The sequence below is a fragment of the Nesoenas mayeri genome, assembly GCF_963082525.1.
Source record: "Nesoenas mayeri genome assembly, chromosome: 19".
Taxonomy (NCBI): domain Eukaryota; kingdom Metazoa; phylum Chordata; class Aves; order Columbiformes; family Columbidae; genus Nesoenas; species Nesoenas mayeri.
This window is the reverse complement of record NC_137568.1, coordinates 8,996,662-9,014,323: the sequence shown is the minus strand read 5'-3', so window position 1 is coordinate 9,014,323 and position 17,662 is coordinate 8,996,662. Positions and strand designations below refer to the sequence as shown.

The following is a 17,662-nucleotide window of genomic DNA, read 5'->3' as shown; positions in this document are numbered from 1 at the left end:
CCGCCGGAGCCCGAAGCTGCAGTGGACGTGGGGTCAGAGTTCCCCCCGCGCGGCTCCTCAACCACAGCACAGAAGTGAGAGGTTTTGCTTTCTGCTCTTCTAAAACTCCACAGTTTATTCTCATTTTATCTTTGCCCTGTTATTTCCCAAAGCGCTTCCAGAAAAACAAGAACGGGGAACATTTTCAGGGTCACTCAAATTCTCAAAATTTTTAGTGACACTAAGACATGATTTTTTGGTGTATTTTTTAAAGTTACTTTTTATTAAGCACAGGTCCTTTCTATGTGAGCTACACTTCAACGCTGAAAGGTACGCACATACGCTCAAAATCATTTTGTGGTCAAAACCTTGTATCAAAATAAGTCAATCCCGCACAGGTCTCAGTGGAGCCGAAGCCTCACGGCCCTGGGGCACTCCAGCAAAATCCACACTATGCGTGCGAGGAGTTCCTTGAGGAACCGTGGAGGACGAGAGACACCTCCTGGCCAGGAGCTGAACGATAATCCCTACAACCATCCATACAACCATCCATACAACCATCCACAGAACAGGCACATGCAGCCACACCGCACGCACGGTACGTGCCAAAACACTCAGCTGCTCACTGCAAATGTTAACATGTTCATTCAACCTCATCTCAAGGTAATAGATATGTCAGCCCCCCCAAAAAAATAAAAATAAAGAGTTGGCGGGGGGGGGGGGGGGGTGGTGTTTTTTTGTTTTCTGGTGGTTTGGGGTTTGTTTTGGTTGGTTGGTTTTTTATTTTGTTTTTTTTTCTGTTTGGTTGGTGTTTAGAGTTTTGTTTGGGTAGGTTTTGTTTGGTTTTGCTACAGGACTAAGCAGCATTTATTGTAAATCCCACCACCCCACAGGCCGACGCTGGAGCAGAACGCAGAGCAGAGGAACGGGGGCTCCTCTCCCTTGTGCCCACATTGAAACTCACATGTTTACAGAAGCAGGGAATCAGGCTTGATTAGACAAAGACACACACCTGAAACAGAGTTTCACACGTTACGTAGCTTGCTTCATTGCTTTGAGGGATATTTGGTGTTTTCTAGTCACACAGCAGCTACTCCAGGTTCAGAAAGCGAAGCGCCGGGGAAGCATTGCACTCCAAAGCTCCATTAGAGTCCACGCAGTCCAGCAGTTCAATTAGCACACAAAATCTAGGGCTAACAACACCTGACAAACGGAACATAAAGCTCTTTGCTTGCTAAAATAGCACAGCTATTCCTGCCTGTTTAAAAAAATAGCCAAGACAAGCAAATGTGAAATAATTTACACCGCTCGCTCTCTCCCCCCCTAGTAATCCGCCCTGTTCTTGTAGGTTGGGTCATGACAAGCGGTCTGCTCGTTACAATAATCTTTTTGACATGTTTGGTAACTACCTTCCCACACAACACAGCACAACTTCCTACTTCCTCTGATCTTGCCATGTCGCGCTTTGGTGGTGTGAAGATTAAAGCTTATCCAATTAGCCACCCACTGCCTCCGCCAAGTTAATCACGTAAATCTTTGAAACCGTCACAGAGCAGTGGAGTGTGCGGATTGCTTTTGATTATAGGAGCAGATTTAACTAATTACGAGGCTTAGCAATGCACCCAAGTATAAAAGATGATGGGGTTTAAAATCAGGGAGCTATGTCACTGCTTAACAAGGGAGGGCTTATCTTCCAGAAGCCATTATTTCACTGATAATTCTTAGAAATCTTCCCAAGTAACTTAGATTAGTGAACCAGCACTTACTTTAGACCAGGGCCACACATCAAGGCTTACGGCTTTAGAAGACTGATCAGCAAGACTGAGTTTTAAACAAAACCTGGGTCATATGACAAGGGGTTGGATGATGGCTTGAACATTCCCTTAACGACAGGGTAGCACGGTGGGGTCTCCGAAGTGCCCAGGGCACCTCGGCCTGGCTGCACGGGTCAAGTCCACGGCCGCGGTGAAGCAGCGAGGGTATTCTCTCACTTACCATGGAATTGCTCACGCCGGCAGGCAGTGTATTTTTAGGAAGCTCCAAGCTACTAAATAAAACAAGTATGATTTTAACATATCAAACAAAAGCTCTCTCCCCTTCCAAAAAACACACAAGGAGCCACATGAGCACCAGCACTTGCAAATCCTCTCCAGGTACCTGCACAGGTGGAAACATCCCCACAAGAACCGCTCCGAGGGGAAGCCCGTGGGAGGATTCCCTCCAGCAGTACAAGAACTGGGAGCACCACATCTCACGTTCAAGGAAACACCACGTTGCTCCTGACACCATTTTCCTGCGGTTTGGAGAACTGGTCCCAGTGGCTCCAGTGACTGGAACTGCATGAGCCAGCTGCCGGCCAGGACGTGGGACAGACGATCTGCGGGACACAGTGGCTTCTGGCATCTCCGGGATCGTTAATTCCTGCCCACAACCACGCTGTGCTGGCACGGGTGCCCGCGGAGGAGGTGAACAAAGCCAGCAACGCACTGGAAAAGCGTTTGCACAACTGCAGACATACTCGCCTTCAAACAACACGTCCACTCAAAACGCTGAGTGTCTGCGTGGCGGCAGCCCCAGCCGGGCAAGAAACTACACACACTACATAGTCCTACACCAGGGTTAAGTGTCACCAGGGACAGTTGCCTTTGTAACAACATTTACACGTATTTATTTCATGACAGTCTCACCTTCCTATGCAAAACCTCAAAATATACAGTGCAATAAACACTTCTGCCAGAGATGAACCTTTCTATCAAATATTATCTTCTTTCTACACCATGCCTTACTCTCCATGCAATATTGGACACAGCACAATATGAAATATATGATAAAACAGCTTATGTAGCCCTCATCGAAACAATCTCACCTCTACAACACACTTGCACTCCTCAGGAACAAGAGAACTAAAAAATAGAAGAATTCTTTATAGCAAGAATCACAGAATCCCAGAGTGTCAGGGGTTGGAAGGGACCTGGAAAGCTCATCCAGTGCAATCCCCCCATGGAGCAGGAACACCCAGATGAGGTTACACAGGAAGGTGTCCAGGCGGGTTGGAATGTCAGCAGAGAAGGAGACTCCACAACCCCCTGGGCAGCCTGGGCCAGTGTTCTGTCACCCTCACTGAAGCTGCATCTTGTGTAATTACAACCACAGAAAAGGCAGAGGGACAAATCTACTCATGCGAGACTAGTTCTGTTCCCAAAATGCTCAACAACTCCATCGCCTGCAACTCGCAGCTCTGTGCCCGCAGTGATGTGTCCCCCCTGGGCCGCGCAGGGGCTGGTTTGGGGACAAGACGCAGCTCTAAGCTCAGGCCTGAACTCTGTGCATGGTGGCCAAAGTCTGTCTGAGGAACACGAGCTCCACATCTGCTCTCAGTACAGACCCAGCTCACCCCGCGACACCGCTGGGACAGAAACAACCCTGCACAGGAAACCTGGGCTGCTTTGGAGCAAACTCGGGAGGCAAAACATAAAGCCCAGAGCTCAGCCTTGAAAGCCGCCCTCCTACTGGCAGTTCTTCCTGAGGTTAATGAGCGATAAGCTTTAATAACGGGCGTGCAGGCACAACCTGAGGCACAAGGCCTAGACTTACTTTTCTTTCTTGTACTGAAATATCCGTTCTTTGGTATTCCTTATGAACACAAGTTTTCCCGTAAGCACGGTCCTGACTTCAGCGAGGTCCTCACGGAACCGCTGGTGTGCTCTGGAGGAAGAGCAATGCAAATTGTCCCTGAACACAGACCTGACCAGGAGTCTTCGCTGTCTCACCAGATCCTTCCTTAAACCCGGGTGGGCACAGCAGCCTTCGGCTTTTGGCTTTAAAGGCACATACACGACTATTTTTAATCTTATTTACCAAAGAGCATTTGCTCCTCCATAAACAACAGCCAGATTCACAAAAGCATTTAAGCACCTAATGGCTTATCGATTAACAGCAGGCACTCCATGCCTACTTGGCATTAGGCAAAATGCCTGGTTGGGGTAAAAGCCAAATGTCCTACATCTGACAGGAAAGGATTTAAGCAGAAAAATGGTAACCCACATTAAAATAGATAATATGGACTCTTCTAAAGTTCAGCTTGGGTAGCTATTACTTGAGGTGTTTTGCATTCCACAGCTATCAAAAGTTTATTATGTTTTGGAGAAATTTAAAGAGAAACCAAGAAGGGCATGTTAACGCACACACTATTCATTTTTTAACTGCTGATCAACATATAGTTCTACATACTGACCACCCACTTGGGCAGCAGGAGGAATATTCTCGATCCCTTTGCCTTCACAAACGTTTAAAGACGCACAAATTGTGATTTCCAGAAAGCCAACGTTTCTAGTTGTTTTTTTCACTTCTCGTTTTCAAATATCGTCAAACTGTGGGGATTTCCACCCATTAAAGTCTCTGTCAGAATAACCTGCGCAGATCTCTTTCCAAGGAGAAAAGAGGGGAGAAGATACTGAAATCGCTTCTTGAGAACCAATTAAAGAGAATTTAACCGATTCTGCTGAAGCGAAGTCACGTCAACAGCACAACCTTTCCCCTGGAAAATTCCAGTTGCATCTTAATTAAGGCCGACAACGCCGGAAGGTAAACTAATGCTATAGCAAAGCAAAGGAGTGTCCTGCCCTGTGGTCTGGCCCAAGTTGTCAGTTAGGATAAATACTAAGAGCATTAAGGCCACTGTACTTCGCAATCAGAAATAGCTTTACAGCAGTTTTCAAAGGATGTAAAACTCACTGAATGGTGACCAAATATAAACGAAGATTAATTCTAGTAAAACCTTCACAGTTATAGGCCACGGGGACAATAAATATGTGATCAGTGGTGCAAGAAGGTTAATGAAAGGAATGACTGCTGGAAAGAAAAAGACCTCTGAAAATGTGTGCTGTCACATCAAGGATGGATTAGATATGGAAAACCAATACAAAACCAGAGAAAAGCGTCACTGCTAGAAACAAATCAAACAACGTGCCGATTTTTCTAATGCAGTGGGACAAGCTGCCTGCAGACACACTGAAGAGTGGCCTTTGCCACCTACCGAAACCCAACGCAGGAGCCTGCGACAATTTTAGAGAACCCCAGCGCTGTAAACAGCAGCGTAACCCCCCCAGAACCTGTCGGCCTTTGTCCCTACAAGCAGTGGGGCAGGAGGGGGACGAGCTCCTTCCCACCAACCTCCGTTTAACTTACTGGCAAAAAGCTGCTGGCCCCGGAGGCAGCTCTGACCGCAGCACTGGAAACAAGATCTACAAGGGAGAACGTGGAAGGGCTGTGAGTCCACCAGGCAGAGAATATTTGGCATAGTTTTATCCATTCCTAATTAAAGAAGTTAAAAGAAGTGTAAAGCTTCAAGCTTTGCAACACTAGCAAATAAATACTGTCTCTGATGTTACCTTGTGCAGGAAAATACTGGTTTCCCTGGGCATCTCTAACAGAGCCTGAAATTATCGTGAGGTTTTGATATTTTCCTGCCATCTGCCTCAACACCTTCAGGCCAGGGCAGCTCTGGGCTGAGTCCTGCTCAGCACCCGCCCCCTGGTCCCACAGAGCTCTGCCTGCTTGTTATCTCACCTGTTACGGTTGACTTGGCGATGGGTGTAAAATCCAGCACCAGAACTGGATTTGCAAGGTGCTAAGGGTGCCAAACCGAGAACAACTAACGGAGTCAACCAAGTCTGCAGTTTTAGCTCCTACAGCAGGTGCTGCATTGACAACGCCTGGTTCCGCAAAGACGGCAGATCGTGAAGTGAAACACGTGCTCTGGCTGTACCAAACACAAACCCAACCTTTACACCATGGGCCTGAACAGATCCTCACAAAACACAAATATACGCGTGAATACAGAAGATTATCAGTTGAACTTTGAGTGTCTCTTTTACCTGCTCCAAGATACACAAAGCAAACTCACTATAAAAAAAATAATCTTATTTTCAACAGTTATGGCAGGACACGGCGCTCACATTGGTACTGATTTGTTACTATAAAATAGCTTCACAACCGTCTCTGCCTTTTTCAAGGGCACAGCGCTAAAAAGGCACAGGTTCTCTAAGAACATCAGCAAAACCGCTCATGTATTTCTTCAAAAGCACGAGGAGTTAAAAGTACAGGATGTTTTGTTCTGTTCCAAGGGCTGACCCATTGCAAAAAGGTGAGACAATTCCTCAGGGGGACTCTAACGTTCCCCCTCCCACAAGTAACCTTGCACGTGTCTGTGTAAAACACAACGCTGTGGATTTGCTACAGGAAAGGTCTCGTGAACACAGCACATTAGAAACTGCCTCGAAGCACGAACTCGTTTTTAACAATATGTATTTCTAACGTGTGTCCATCCTGTGGAAGCCCAGGCGGCCCTGGTACAGCCCCGAGCACACGCAGGGCACACAGCACGGCCCCAGCGCGACCCGCGGCACAAACCACCTCAGAGCCCCGCAACAGGGGCCTGGCACAGTGGGAATGATTAATATAAAACTTCTGAGAATGTGTGTTCGCTTTCTTAAAAAAATGAGGCTTTAAACCAAAGTTTTACCCATTACAGTCTACACTTGAGAGTAATTCCATTGACCGTGGAAATATCTCAAGCTCTGCAAACTGAGAGACGGCAGCTCCGCTCCTCGTCTGCACCGCTTTGCAGGACATGTTACCTGAATGTGCAAAGGAAAAATTAGGAGGAGCAAAGCAATTATCTGCGCTGGAATTTAGCCACAATCCTTAGTCTCACACCAAGTGGTGTTTAGTGACCTGCGCAGGGCCAGGACACACCTAAGTCACGCTCTTTCATAGCGGGGTTTTCATTTTTTTTGCATGAATGTTGGCTCAGGGTTAATAGAGATCAAACGTATCACCCAGCGAATCTTGAGGATGCTTCCGAATTTGTCCCTCAACACACACCACTTCAGTTCTCACCCACCAGAGCCCTGTGTGGCACAACTATCCATTTTCTTGCAAAGGGAGGAGGAAACGGCAGCTTCATTTTGTTGTCGGTAACCTGGCTACCAGCTTAGAAAAGAGGTTTGTTTATCGCTACCTCTTTTCTCCCCTAACAATTAATTCATTATGCAGTTTAAACACATTGAAAGAAAAAGGAGAAAAATCAACTTTTACAACAAAACTAAGGAGGCAGAAGGGACAGAGGCTCGTCAGCAGAGCCTTTGGACCGCCCACAGCACGTGTGGAGCTCCAGGCTGACCCGGGACACCCAACCAGTGGGGATGTCACTGAAAATACAGGGACAGAGGAAGAACAAGTAGTAAAGGGCAGGTGGGTTGTGTTATTTGAATTGGGAAAGAGCCGTGTAACAAATTCTCAGGAATGTCAATTCTGCTGCTCAGCAAGCAGTTTGAACTCGGTATTTTAGCAAGACACAAAAGCTCCTGGATGTAAAGCGGCTGCAAGGAGCTCCTCAGCAGGACACACGCTCACGCAGATACCAAAGCTTCCGAAAACTCTGAAGCACAGCCCAGGGGAGCAAATACTCACAAAGGGAATTCCATGGGCAAAAGCTGGTGCTGGCCTAACTGGAAAGGGATAAAATTCAAAAGGTCATTAACAAAGCCCTAGAAACAACCCATCCTTCCTTATTCCACCACACACTGAGCTTGCAGGACTGCAACACCTGCAGTAAAAAATGTCTTTTTATACAGTTATATACCAAGTCTACGCCTAACATGGCTCGTGTGCTGCAGACACAGCCCTGGGGACTCTCAGCACAGCCAAGTTATGCACTGCTGATAATCCCACACACTGAGAAACGGCTCTGCCTTCCCTCCTGACCAGACGGGATGGATTCTAAGAACCTGTTAGAGATGAAAACACAACTGCTTCCACTTCTACATGAGAACTGCACAAGGAGAGCGTGACTTTCTATTAACTGGAATTATGTTTCCCATCTGTAAAGGACACACCAGATCACAGTCAGCAATTACATCTTCCAAGAGACTCCCCATCTCCACGTCCTTCCCAGCTTTGTGCACATAAATGATACTGTCACTAAAAAAAAAAACCAAAACCACATGTTTTTGAAGCAAATGGAACCACAGTTTGCTACTGCAGAGGTAAATGAGTTCAGTGGATGCGTTTAACATTATATTCAGACGTATTCAAAGCACAAATCGCCCGGTTCACTGGAGGTGACAATGCCATACCTTATCACGTCTGGTTCTGGGCCTTCATTCTTGTAAGATGCCTGAAGTTGTTTGTGTCTCGTGAGAAGATCATCCACCAAATTCTGCCGCCTGTCCCCCTCCAGCTGCGTGCTGGTGATGCTTGGTTAAGGATCAGACTTGAAAACACTGAAAAACTTTGATTTTATTATATCAAACAATACCTGGTATACATTCTTAAAATAAACCAGACCTCCTGATCATCAAAATTAACTAGAGCAACTATGGGAACTCAAGAAAAGGCTGTGACACCTAAGAGAAGGAAAGGTCACATTCTTCTGAATTCAATCTGCTGTTATTCTAACCGTGTTTCTGAAGTTTACGTATCTCAAAGGAAAAATGACCACAGAGAGATCTTCAGGTCACCATCCCAAAGTAATAAGAGAACTGGAAGGTTATTTACTGCCAAATTAGTGTAAGTATTAAGAATGGCTACTTCCCTCTCCAAACTCCAGCATAATTCTTCATTTATCACTCCCATGTCCTATGCACTTGGTCTCTTCTGCAAGTCTGACAATGTATAGCAGTACTGCAGGTTAAGTTCAGGGAAGGATGAGTCTTAAAAGAACTGCAATTTATACTGTTACAATATAAATGGGGCAAGGCCCAAGCAGAAAAGAGCTTTTAAAATCAGCAGGGTACCTCACATCTTATTCCACTGGAGACTCGTAACACACCCAGGTGAGCAGCTCCCGGCCAAGCAATCAGCAAACAACCAAAAATCTCCTTTGAGTGTCTGTTTCCTTTCACAATTCATCAGCAGAACAGCCCGACAGCCGCTGATGCAGCACAACAACTTAGTGCAAGATCTCTGAAAGACAAGATGCCCTGAAGCGCTGGGGCTTGGAAAGGGACATGCGTTTGCTTTTTTAATTAATCTTAGTGATAGTGACATTTTGAAGGATTACTAACTCGCTTCCAAGTACTGTTGAGTAGATCATACAATTACTGAACTGATTTGTGTGTTGTTCTGCCACAGCGGAGGCATTTGCTCTCAGATGCTCAGCAGACAGGAGGGTTTTACCCGCAGCACTCGGGGGGGCCGTGCTTAGAAGGGATTCATGCTATAATAAACTTGAAATTAAACATTAATTCATTAAATCAGACTGTTGCTGGACAGCTTTGGGGAGACAGATACACTTATCTCCTTACGACTGACTATCCCAGCATGTGCAAAGAGCAGCAAATTCAAGCCAGGCCGCAGGGCAACGCTCCGAGAAGAAAACCTGGGATTTCTTTCTAAGGCATTTTTTAAATTTGATTTTAAATTTCATTGTATAAGTTCCACCGCTCCTGAAATCAGTTCAAGTCAGGGCTGCCCCATCCCTGCCCAAGGCCTCATCCTTCCTCCGCGCAGGCCCCGGCAGCGCTGCAGCCAGCCACCGAGCCACAATACCCGCACTGGCCGGTTTCGGCAGCCAAGCGCCCTTCGCTTCCCAAACCAGGCGCTCGGCAGCGTCGGCACAGGGCAGACACCACCATGGCAGGTCGAGCTCGCTCGGATCATCTTGCGAAGCTTCTCTCTGACACCAACGTACCCATATCCAGCCTCATGCCCAAGACTCCCAGGCTCCCAACTCTTCTACACTCTGGCTGCAATGAAAACACCAAACAGCAGCACGGACAAAGTTCCAGTGACAGAGTCTTCCAACAATGTAACAAGGGAAAAACCCCAAGTGCACGGCAGAGCAATTACGGCATATTTTCCACCCTCTCCCTCAATACAGGAAGGTCAGTGAGTTGCTGTTTACACAGATACATCTGGTGTGTTGACACAGCCCGAAGCAGCAAGTCCTTCAGCTGATCGATCTTCTCCCTGAGATTCTGCAGCGACGATCTGAGAACCACATTGAGCTGAAGGGGAAGAGAGAGAACTTGGTTTTGTCTGAGTTATATTTACATTAAATTTAATACATGCAGGTGACAATATATTTAACTCCAGCTATAGCGCTGTGCAGGGCTCCATTCTAAACCACAACAGCGTGTCTCAGCAAGGCAGAGGGAGCGATGCGCTTAACTGCGCTCTTACAAAACCAGAGAAACAGAACTAGTTTCACAAATGCAATTCTAATGCATAAATGCTGTTTAATACAGAGAGCTTTCTTTCAAGTCTTTATAAACATGCTCCTTTATATGGGCAAAGCACTTCAGCACATTTTAGTATTTTCAAGTCAGTTTTCCAGTTCTTTCCTCTGATCTTTAACACAAATACAGGCGCCGGCTGCTTCTGCCACCAGGTTTCTCTCCCAGCTGCCGGGGCCGCAGGGACGCTCACTACAGGTTCAGACGTTCCCTGCACTGAACTCTTCCAGACTTTAAACTCCAGATTGCCAGGAAATTCAGATTCCCACTGTCCTTCCCAGCAGCAGCTGGGACCTCCGACCCTTCCTCACAACTGACTGATCTGTCCAAAATTCAGGTGCGTCTGTTCTTGCTAAAAAAGCAGCCGAGTTGTTCACATTCTTCCCTGCTCCAAGTGCAGGATCGCAGGAATCCTCCTGCTCCTCTCTCCCACCCCTTCCCAAGTTACACTGAGATTATCCTCTCAGTTTTTCCTCCTTAAACATTATTTCTTTTCATTCCAGTTCTGTAGAACACACTAGGAAAAAACCCGGTAACTGCAATTAACTCTGCAAGTCATCCTAATTAAGACTTCATGTGCTTCTTGTTTATAAGATATTAGCCCTGCCGTGGCTTATAATGGTTGGTAACCTCAGCTGCTCCGTGTGATGAACTAGTAACAGAGGAGGGATATTTGCTTTGACTCTCGTTCTTGAAGACATGGAGGCAGCAGCCACACACCAACCCCTCACCGAACAGTCCCTGTGCTGCTCAGCTGCAGAGGGACAGAGCGGAGGTCCCAAAAATCACCTCAGAGCACCAGAAATTTCAATCCGACTCAGCAAGACTCACTCTCAAACGCTACAAGGACAGAAAGATGCAGCCCGGCTGAGAGAGCCGAGCAGGGAGATGCAAAATCCACCTGCAGACCCAAATCTGAACATTCCCAAAGCCGGGACGAGGCTTTTAGGGACGCTGAACCGCGCTGTGCACCCTCCAGCTCTGCGCTCGGGTAATAAAAGGTCTTTGCATTTCACATGCAGGTTCCCTGCACTCGCGTCTCGGTGCAGAACGCTGCGCTGAACAGGCCCAGGACAGCGGAGTAGCTTAAAGGTAGATACACGTGTCCAGGAAAATGATCTATCACACAGACACCCTCTGCTACCCTGGCCAGAAATTGCGCTGCTGTAACGAAATATTTCCTTTCTATCAGAGAAAAAAAAAAAAACAAACCATTAAAAAATAAAGAAGAAAGAAAAGCAAGCAGTGGAAGTTGTAAGATCAGCTCAACAGAGCAGGGCTCAAAAGTGCCGGCTTGAAATCTTTCCCTACAAGGTCAGAGTTTGTTTTTTTCCATTTTAAATGTTATGCTCTGTTTTTTGCTCAGCAATAAGCAGCAAGTTGTGGTGGGTTTTTCTGCCATGCTAATGGCAAAATACTATAAAAACTTGTTTACATTCTCCCCACCAGGGAAATATTGTACAAAGACTTTTTCCTCCGTTAAGAAATTCAGGAGTCACAGAATATATGACCGCTCAGCCGTGAATTTCTCAATATGCATTTCTGTTATGAAAACAACTCTCTCATTGTTGGCAACTTGTTTATAGTAGAATCAAAGGCTGCCAAATATTCCTCTTTAACTGTTAATGGATTAAAGGGGAACTGCACTTGGAAAACACGGGGCATGGAACAAATGATTTTATGAAGAACTAAGTCAGCCGTGTAATGTTTCCATAAAACACAACCTGGAGAGTTATGGGACAAGAAAAGCTTCAAACAACACGAATACAACGTGTTGTTGGGGTTTTTGGAACACATCCTGTGATGTGTGATGATTGCAGTGATGCAAATCGAGAACTTTGTCCTCTATAAACACAGATGGATTAAGCAGCAATCTTTTTATTAGTCTTCTCCTGCCTGTGTCTGTACAGTTTCTAATACTTCATCATTTTGCGAGCAGGGAGTTCAGTCGCCACCTCAAAACACTCCACTCTACAGCTAGAGAAAATATTTCTCTCAAATCTCATTTATTTGGGCCTTCTGAAAGCACTTTTCAACTCATGCCAGATTTGAGTCATTCATTAAAAGCCACTGATTACTGTACAAAGCCAACCCAGTTTTCTTCAACATTTCTTCAAAGGAAACGTTTCGAAAATGACATTTGATTTTAAAAGCTATCAGCAAAGCAAAGACAGTGATCACACATCATACCCCAACCCTGCTGTAAGGAGGCACAAAGTCTAGAAAATAAATCATCTGGTGTGTTTTTAATTATGCAAATTATTACAAAACACTAAACTCAAGGCCTTGGACACATTTTCATCTTCACTTGAGTGAGAAGTTACTGGCATGACCTGGGCGTGCGTGGTTAAGGAGGCTCCTAGGCTGCCTGAAGGGAAGGACGAGGCTTTTATTCCTGATCAAAGCAGCCTCCTGAGAATCTGTTTATTTTAGTATTTTAAACAGGAAGTGTGAAAAGGTGGAGACCATAATGTGGCTGGGTAAGCTCTAACTTCTGCTTCTCCCTCATATTTAACTCTGGTCTTACGCTTCGTTAGAAGTGTAGCTAAAAAAGGCCACAAAATTCATGTTTCATCTGATCTACAGCCGCTGCAGAGAGGAAGCAAACCAGTGTGGTGGGGAAGAAAAATATCTATTCAATATTTACACAAAAAGCAGCACACAGAAGCTGGCGGGCATCCCAACATCTCTTAGATTCAGGATCTCTGAGAACAGATCTGTTCCTGGCAGCAACAGCCCTGAGCAGTCACTGGAACGTGCCCAATGCACCCATGGCTTCTCCTTTCCTCCCTCTGTAAAACCGGCACCATCGCGCATGTCAAGCATTCATTACCGTTAACTCCAAGATTATTTTCACCACACTGAAAAGCTACCATAAATTTAGAAATTATATTCTTGTTTGCTTTATGGAAATTTTAAATAACATAATCGTATTAATATTATAGAATCACAGGATCCCAGACTGGTTGGGCTGAAGGGACCTCTGCAGATCCCCCAGTGCAACCCCTGCTCACGCAGGGTCACAGAGCAGATCACACAGGTGGGTCCAGGGGGTTTGAATGTCTCAGAGAAGGAGACTCCACACCCGCTCTGGGCAGCCTGGGCCAGGCTCTGGCACCTCCCAGCAAACAAGTTTCTGCTCACGTTCAGATGGAGCCTCCTGTGTTTCAGTCTGTGCCCGTTGCCCCTCACCCTGGCGTTGGGCACCACTGAACAGAGTCTGGTCCATCCTCTGACACCCCCCCTGAGATACCGATCCCATTGATCAGATCCCTCTCAGCTTCTCTTCTCCAGCTCAACAGCCCCAGCTCTCTCAGTCTCTCCTCACAAGATGCTCCAGACCCCTCAGCATCTTTGTGTCCAGTAACTCCTCGTTCTTCTTAAACTGGGGAGCCCAGAACTGGACACAGTATAAATAAATATTAAAACATATTAAGTCCCTGTAATTAAGTTCAACTTTTAACCTGAGAGCCCTGGTCACAGGGTGGCCCCGGGCAGGGGGGTGTCCCTGTTCCCCGTCCCGGGCAGCGCCGCTTCCCCTGCGGGAAATTCCGGCCGTGCAGCACCCCAGACACCCCTGCCCCCTGCACGTTTAATCTTCAAGCAGCATTTACACTGGGAAAACCCAAAATCCAGCTGACAAAAGCCGCCGGTTCGGAGGCCGGCGCTGCGGGCGGGCGGTACCTTGGCCGGGCTCTCCCCGCTCCTCTGGCAGCGGTTCCGCTCCTGGATTCTCTCCGCGACCTCCTGGGCGAGCTGGCAGGCGGCGGCGTGCAGCGGGAGCCTGCGGAGAGGCGGCGGTCAGCCCGGCAGCGCAACGCTACGTGGTTAAATTCACCTAAAAGCAGCTTTTTCTGGGAAAAAACGCTTTGTAGGGAAACCACGTCCCCTCCCGCTGCCCCGCCAGCCCCGGCCCCGCCGCACGGCTGAGGCTCCGCCGAGCGCTGCTCCCGCGTTCCCGCACCGCCCCGGGAGGCTCAGGCCCGGCTCGCAGCGCCCGCGGGCAGCCGAGCAGAGCAGAGCAGAGCAGAGCAGGGCAGGGCCGGGCCGGGCGGCGGGAGCAGCGCAGCCCGGAGAACCGCCCGCCGCCGGCCCGGCGCTCACCAGGGGTCCGGAGCCATCGCCGCCCGGAAACGCCGAGCGCGCTTCCGGCCCGGGTCACGTGACGACGGCGGCCGCCGAGGGTCAAACCCACCGTGCCCAGAGGGATGCGCGGTGCACATCTGCAGATGTGTGCAGTGCAGAGGTCCATAGGTGCAGATGTGCAGGGTGCAGATGTGTGCGGTGCAGAGGTCTATAGGTGCAGATGTGCAGGGTGCAGATGGGTGCGGTGCAGAGGTCCATAGGTGCAGATGTGCAGGATGCAGATGTGTGCGGTGCAGAGGTCTATAGGTGCAGATGTGTGCAGTGCAGAGGTCCATAGGTGCAGATGTGAAAGGGTGCAGATGTGTGCAGTGCAGAGGTCCATAGGTGCAGATGTGTGCAGTGCAGAGGTCCATAGGTGCAGAAGTGCCCAATGCACCCGTGTAGGATGCATGGGTCGTGGGTGCAAAGGTGCGGGGTGCAGAGCTGTGAGGTGCAGAGGTCCATGGGTGCAGAGGTGTGTGATGCAAGGTGCACAGGTGGGGCATGCAGGGTGCAATGATGCACAGTCCGGAGCTGTAGGATGCATGGTGCAGAGCTGTAGGATGTATGGTGCACGATGCAGAGGTGAAGGATGCAGGGTGCAGAGGTGCATGGTTCAGAGGTGTAGGATGCAGGGTGCACATTGAAGCGGTGTAGGATGCAGAAGTGTACAATGCACAGTGCAGAGGTCCATGGGTGCACAGGTGGAGGATTCAGGGTGCAAAGGTGCACAGGTGTAGGATGTGTGGTGGAGCAGTGCACAGAGCAGAGGTGTATGATACAGGGTGCAGAGGTCCATGGGTGCAGGGGTACAGGGGTGCACAATGCAGAGGTGCAGTGTGCAGAGGTTTTGGTTGTGCAGTACAAGATGCAGAAGTATAAGATGCAGAGGTACAAGGTGTAGTGTGCAGAGGTGTATGCGTGCAGAGTGCATGGTGCAGGAGCGCGTGGTGTAGCACCACAGAGGTGAGCACTGCAGAGTCATGGCTGTCCCCAGCCCTGCCCTGGCCCTCCTGCTGTGTCTGCACAGTGGGGACCTCACCCCAGCAGAGCCCTGGGTGCTCACATAGCCCTGCTGGGCTTTTCTCAGTGCTGCCTCTCTTCCTCCCTCCCTCTTTACTCCTTCTTTCCTCCTTCCCCTCCCCACCACCAAAGCCCCAGCCCCAGGTTCCCCTTTCCCCCTCCCACCCAGGGCTGCAGCTCCTGATGCTCGAGGGGGTTTGAACCCCTCGGCACAGTCACACTTTCCCTGGGGCAGGGTCACGCTGTCCCCTGGGCAGGGACACTCCAGCCCCAGAGCCCCCCCAGGGCCTTTTTTCCCCCAGCTCCATCCTGTCCCTCGCAGCAGCTGCCATTTCCCTCCTCCTCAGCCCCATCCCCTGTCCCTGCCATCCCCAAATGACAGTCACTGCCTCCCCTTTGTCCCTGTTCCCCCTCATCTCTGTCCTCTTGTCCCTGTCCCTACTGTCCCCTGCCAGCAGCAGCGGGCAGGGCTGGGACGGTGATGCTGGCGGGTGTTGACACTGTCAATATTTTGGCTGCGAAGGGCTCTGCTGTCACCGGCCAGTGGGCACAGGCCCCTCGCTTCTGCCCCGTCCCAGCCCAAATGGCCTTTCCCACGCCCAGGATTTAGCCTCTCCTCTTTTTTTTGGGTGCAATTGATGACGCAAATCGATGCAGATACGACTATCAGCTCAGGTGCCCGAAAAGCAGCAGGAAGGCACTGATAGCGATGTTTTATTGCCCTCGTTACATGGGGCTGCTACCACACGTGCCACGATAATGAGCAGATCCTCGTCAGCATATTTACGGGCGGCTGCAACGCCCGTTGTGTTCCCGGTGAGCGCCCGCACCCGGCAGCCAAGCCCCTCGGCTGGGGCTGGGGCTGGGGCGGCTTCGAGCGAGGAGCCGGAGGAGCCCGCATGCAATGGGAAGCCACCCCGGGGGAGTTCAGGGGGCTGAGCATCCCCAGGTGCCCCCTCATTGCCCATTTGCTGTCTGACAGTGGCTGGTCAGGGCTGGGGGACGTGCTGGGGGGAGCAGGGACATGTCCCCCACCATGGGACAGGGCTGCTGCAGGGGGGCTGAGGCCAATATTCAAGAAGCATTCGGGAAACACACTCAGATACATGGTGTGAATTTTGGGGTTGTCATATGCAGGGACATGAGCTGAACTCCATGATCCTTGTGGGTTCCTTTCAACTCAGGACATTCTATGATTCTATTATGTGTTCGGGACTGTGGATCATAGAATATTTTGGGTTGAAGGGCCCTTCCCAGCTCCCCCAGTGTCCCCCCTGCCATGAGCAGGGACATCTTCACCAGCTCAGGTTGCTCAGAGCCCCGTCCAGCCTGGCCTGGGATGTCTCCAGGGATGGTTCATCCACCACCTCTCTGGCCAACCTGGGCTAGGCTCTCACCACCCTCAGTGTAACAAATTCCTTCCTCACATTCAGCCTGAATCTCCCTCCTTTAGTTTAAAACCATCACCCCTTGTCCTATCCCAACAGGCCCTGCTCAAAAGTCTGTCCCCATCTTTCTTATCGGCCCCTTTTAAGCACTGAAAGGTGCAATAAGGTCCGGAGCTTCTCTTCTCCAGCTGAACACCCCAACTCTCCCAGTCGGTGAAGCCACAGCTGAGAAGGACGCACATGCTACAAGTGTCCAGGGCAGGAGGGGAAGCACTGTGGGGGGCCTGGGGAGCCCCGTGGGCCCTGGCAGCCCCTCCAGTGTGGGCTCCATCCTTGGGGTGACAGCTCTTCTCCCCAGCGCTCTTTGCACAGTCAGGCTGGCTGCTCTCACGGACGTGAGCATGAAACATTCATGGCCTTCAGCTGCGTTGCTTGTCCAGAGCCAGCACAGCTTCTACATAGTTAATTTTTTCACCATTAAAACACATGAAGCAATGATTCATGTGGCACCCTCCCTAATTCAGCTCCATCTCCCATCTCGGTTTGGGGCGTCTGCCGGGCAGCAGGCAGGCACGGGGGGCTGCGGGACTCAGAGCCGCTGCAGGGAGAGATTGGAAATGCTGAAGCACCAGAACTGCACCTGCAATGATCACATTTTGTGCTCTCGCTGAGCAACTGTGTATGTGGGATGCACAGGGAGCTGCGGGGTGCACGGCTGCATCGCCTCGATTTTCCCCAGTGCTTTTCCCAGCCGGTGCTGAAGAGTTGCCACAACCACAGCCAGCACAGCCCCTGCAAACCCATCCCCAGACAGTGTCCCCATAGGCACGTAGGGTGGCTGAAGGGTGTCACTGAGTCCTCGTGCCCCAAATCTCTCCCTTGTCACCCGGTTCCTGGCACTTGCTGCTC

General features: G+C 49.4%; 1 protein-coding gene across 2 annotated transcripts in view; it reads right to left on the bottom strand.

Annotated features, from left to right (window-relative positions):
• STX8 (syntaxin 8) overlaps positions 1-14,342 on the bottom strand; it is a 97,935-nt gene extending 83,593 nt beyond the window's left edge. For both annotated transcript variants that reach the window (XM_080356486.1, XM_080356487.1), the window contains exons 1-4: positions 14,322-14,342; positions 13,902-14,001; positions 9,895-9,989; positions 8,118-8,228 (exon numbers count right to left, since the gene is read on the bottom strand). In XM_080356486.1, coding sequence (XP_080212612.1) covers positions 8,118-8,228; positions 9,895-9,989; positions 13,902-14,001; positions 14,322-14,338 — 323 coding nt within the window. In that variant the 5' untranslated portion in view covers positions 14,339-14,342. The remainder of the gene's footprint in view (positions 1-8,117; positions 8,229-9,894; positions 9,990-13,901; positions 14,002-14,321) is intronic.
• Positions 14,343-17,662: the final 3,320 nt, after the last annotated feature.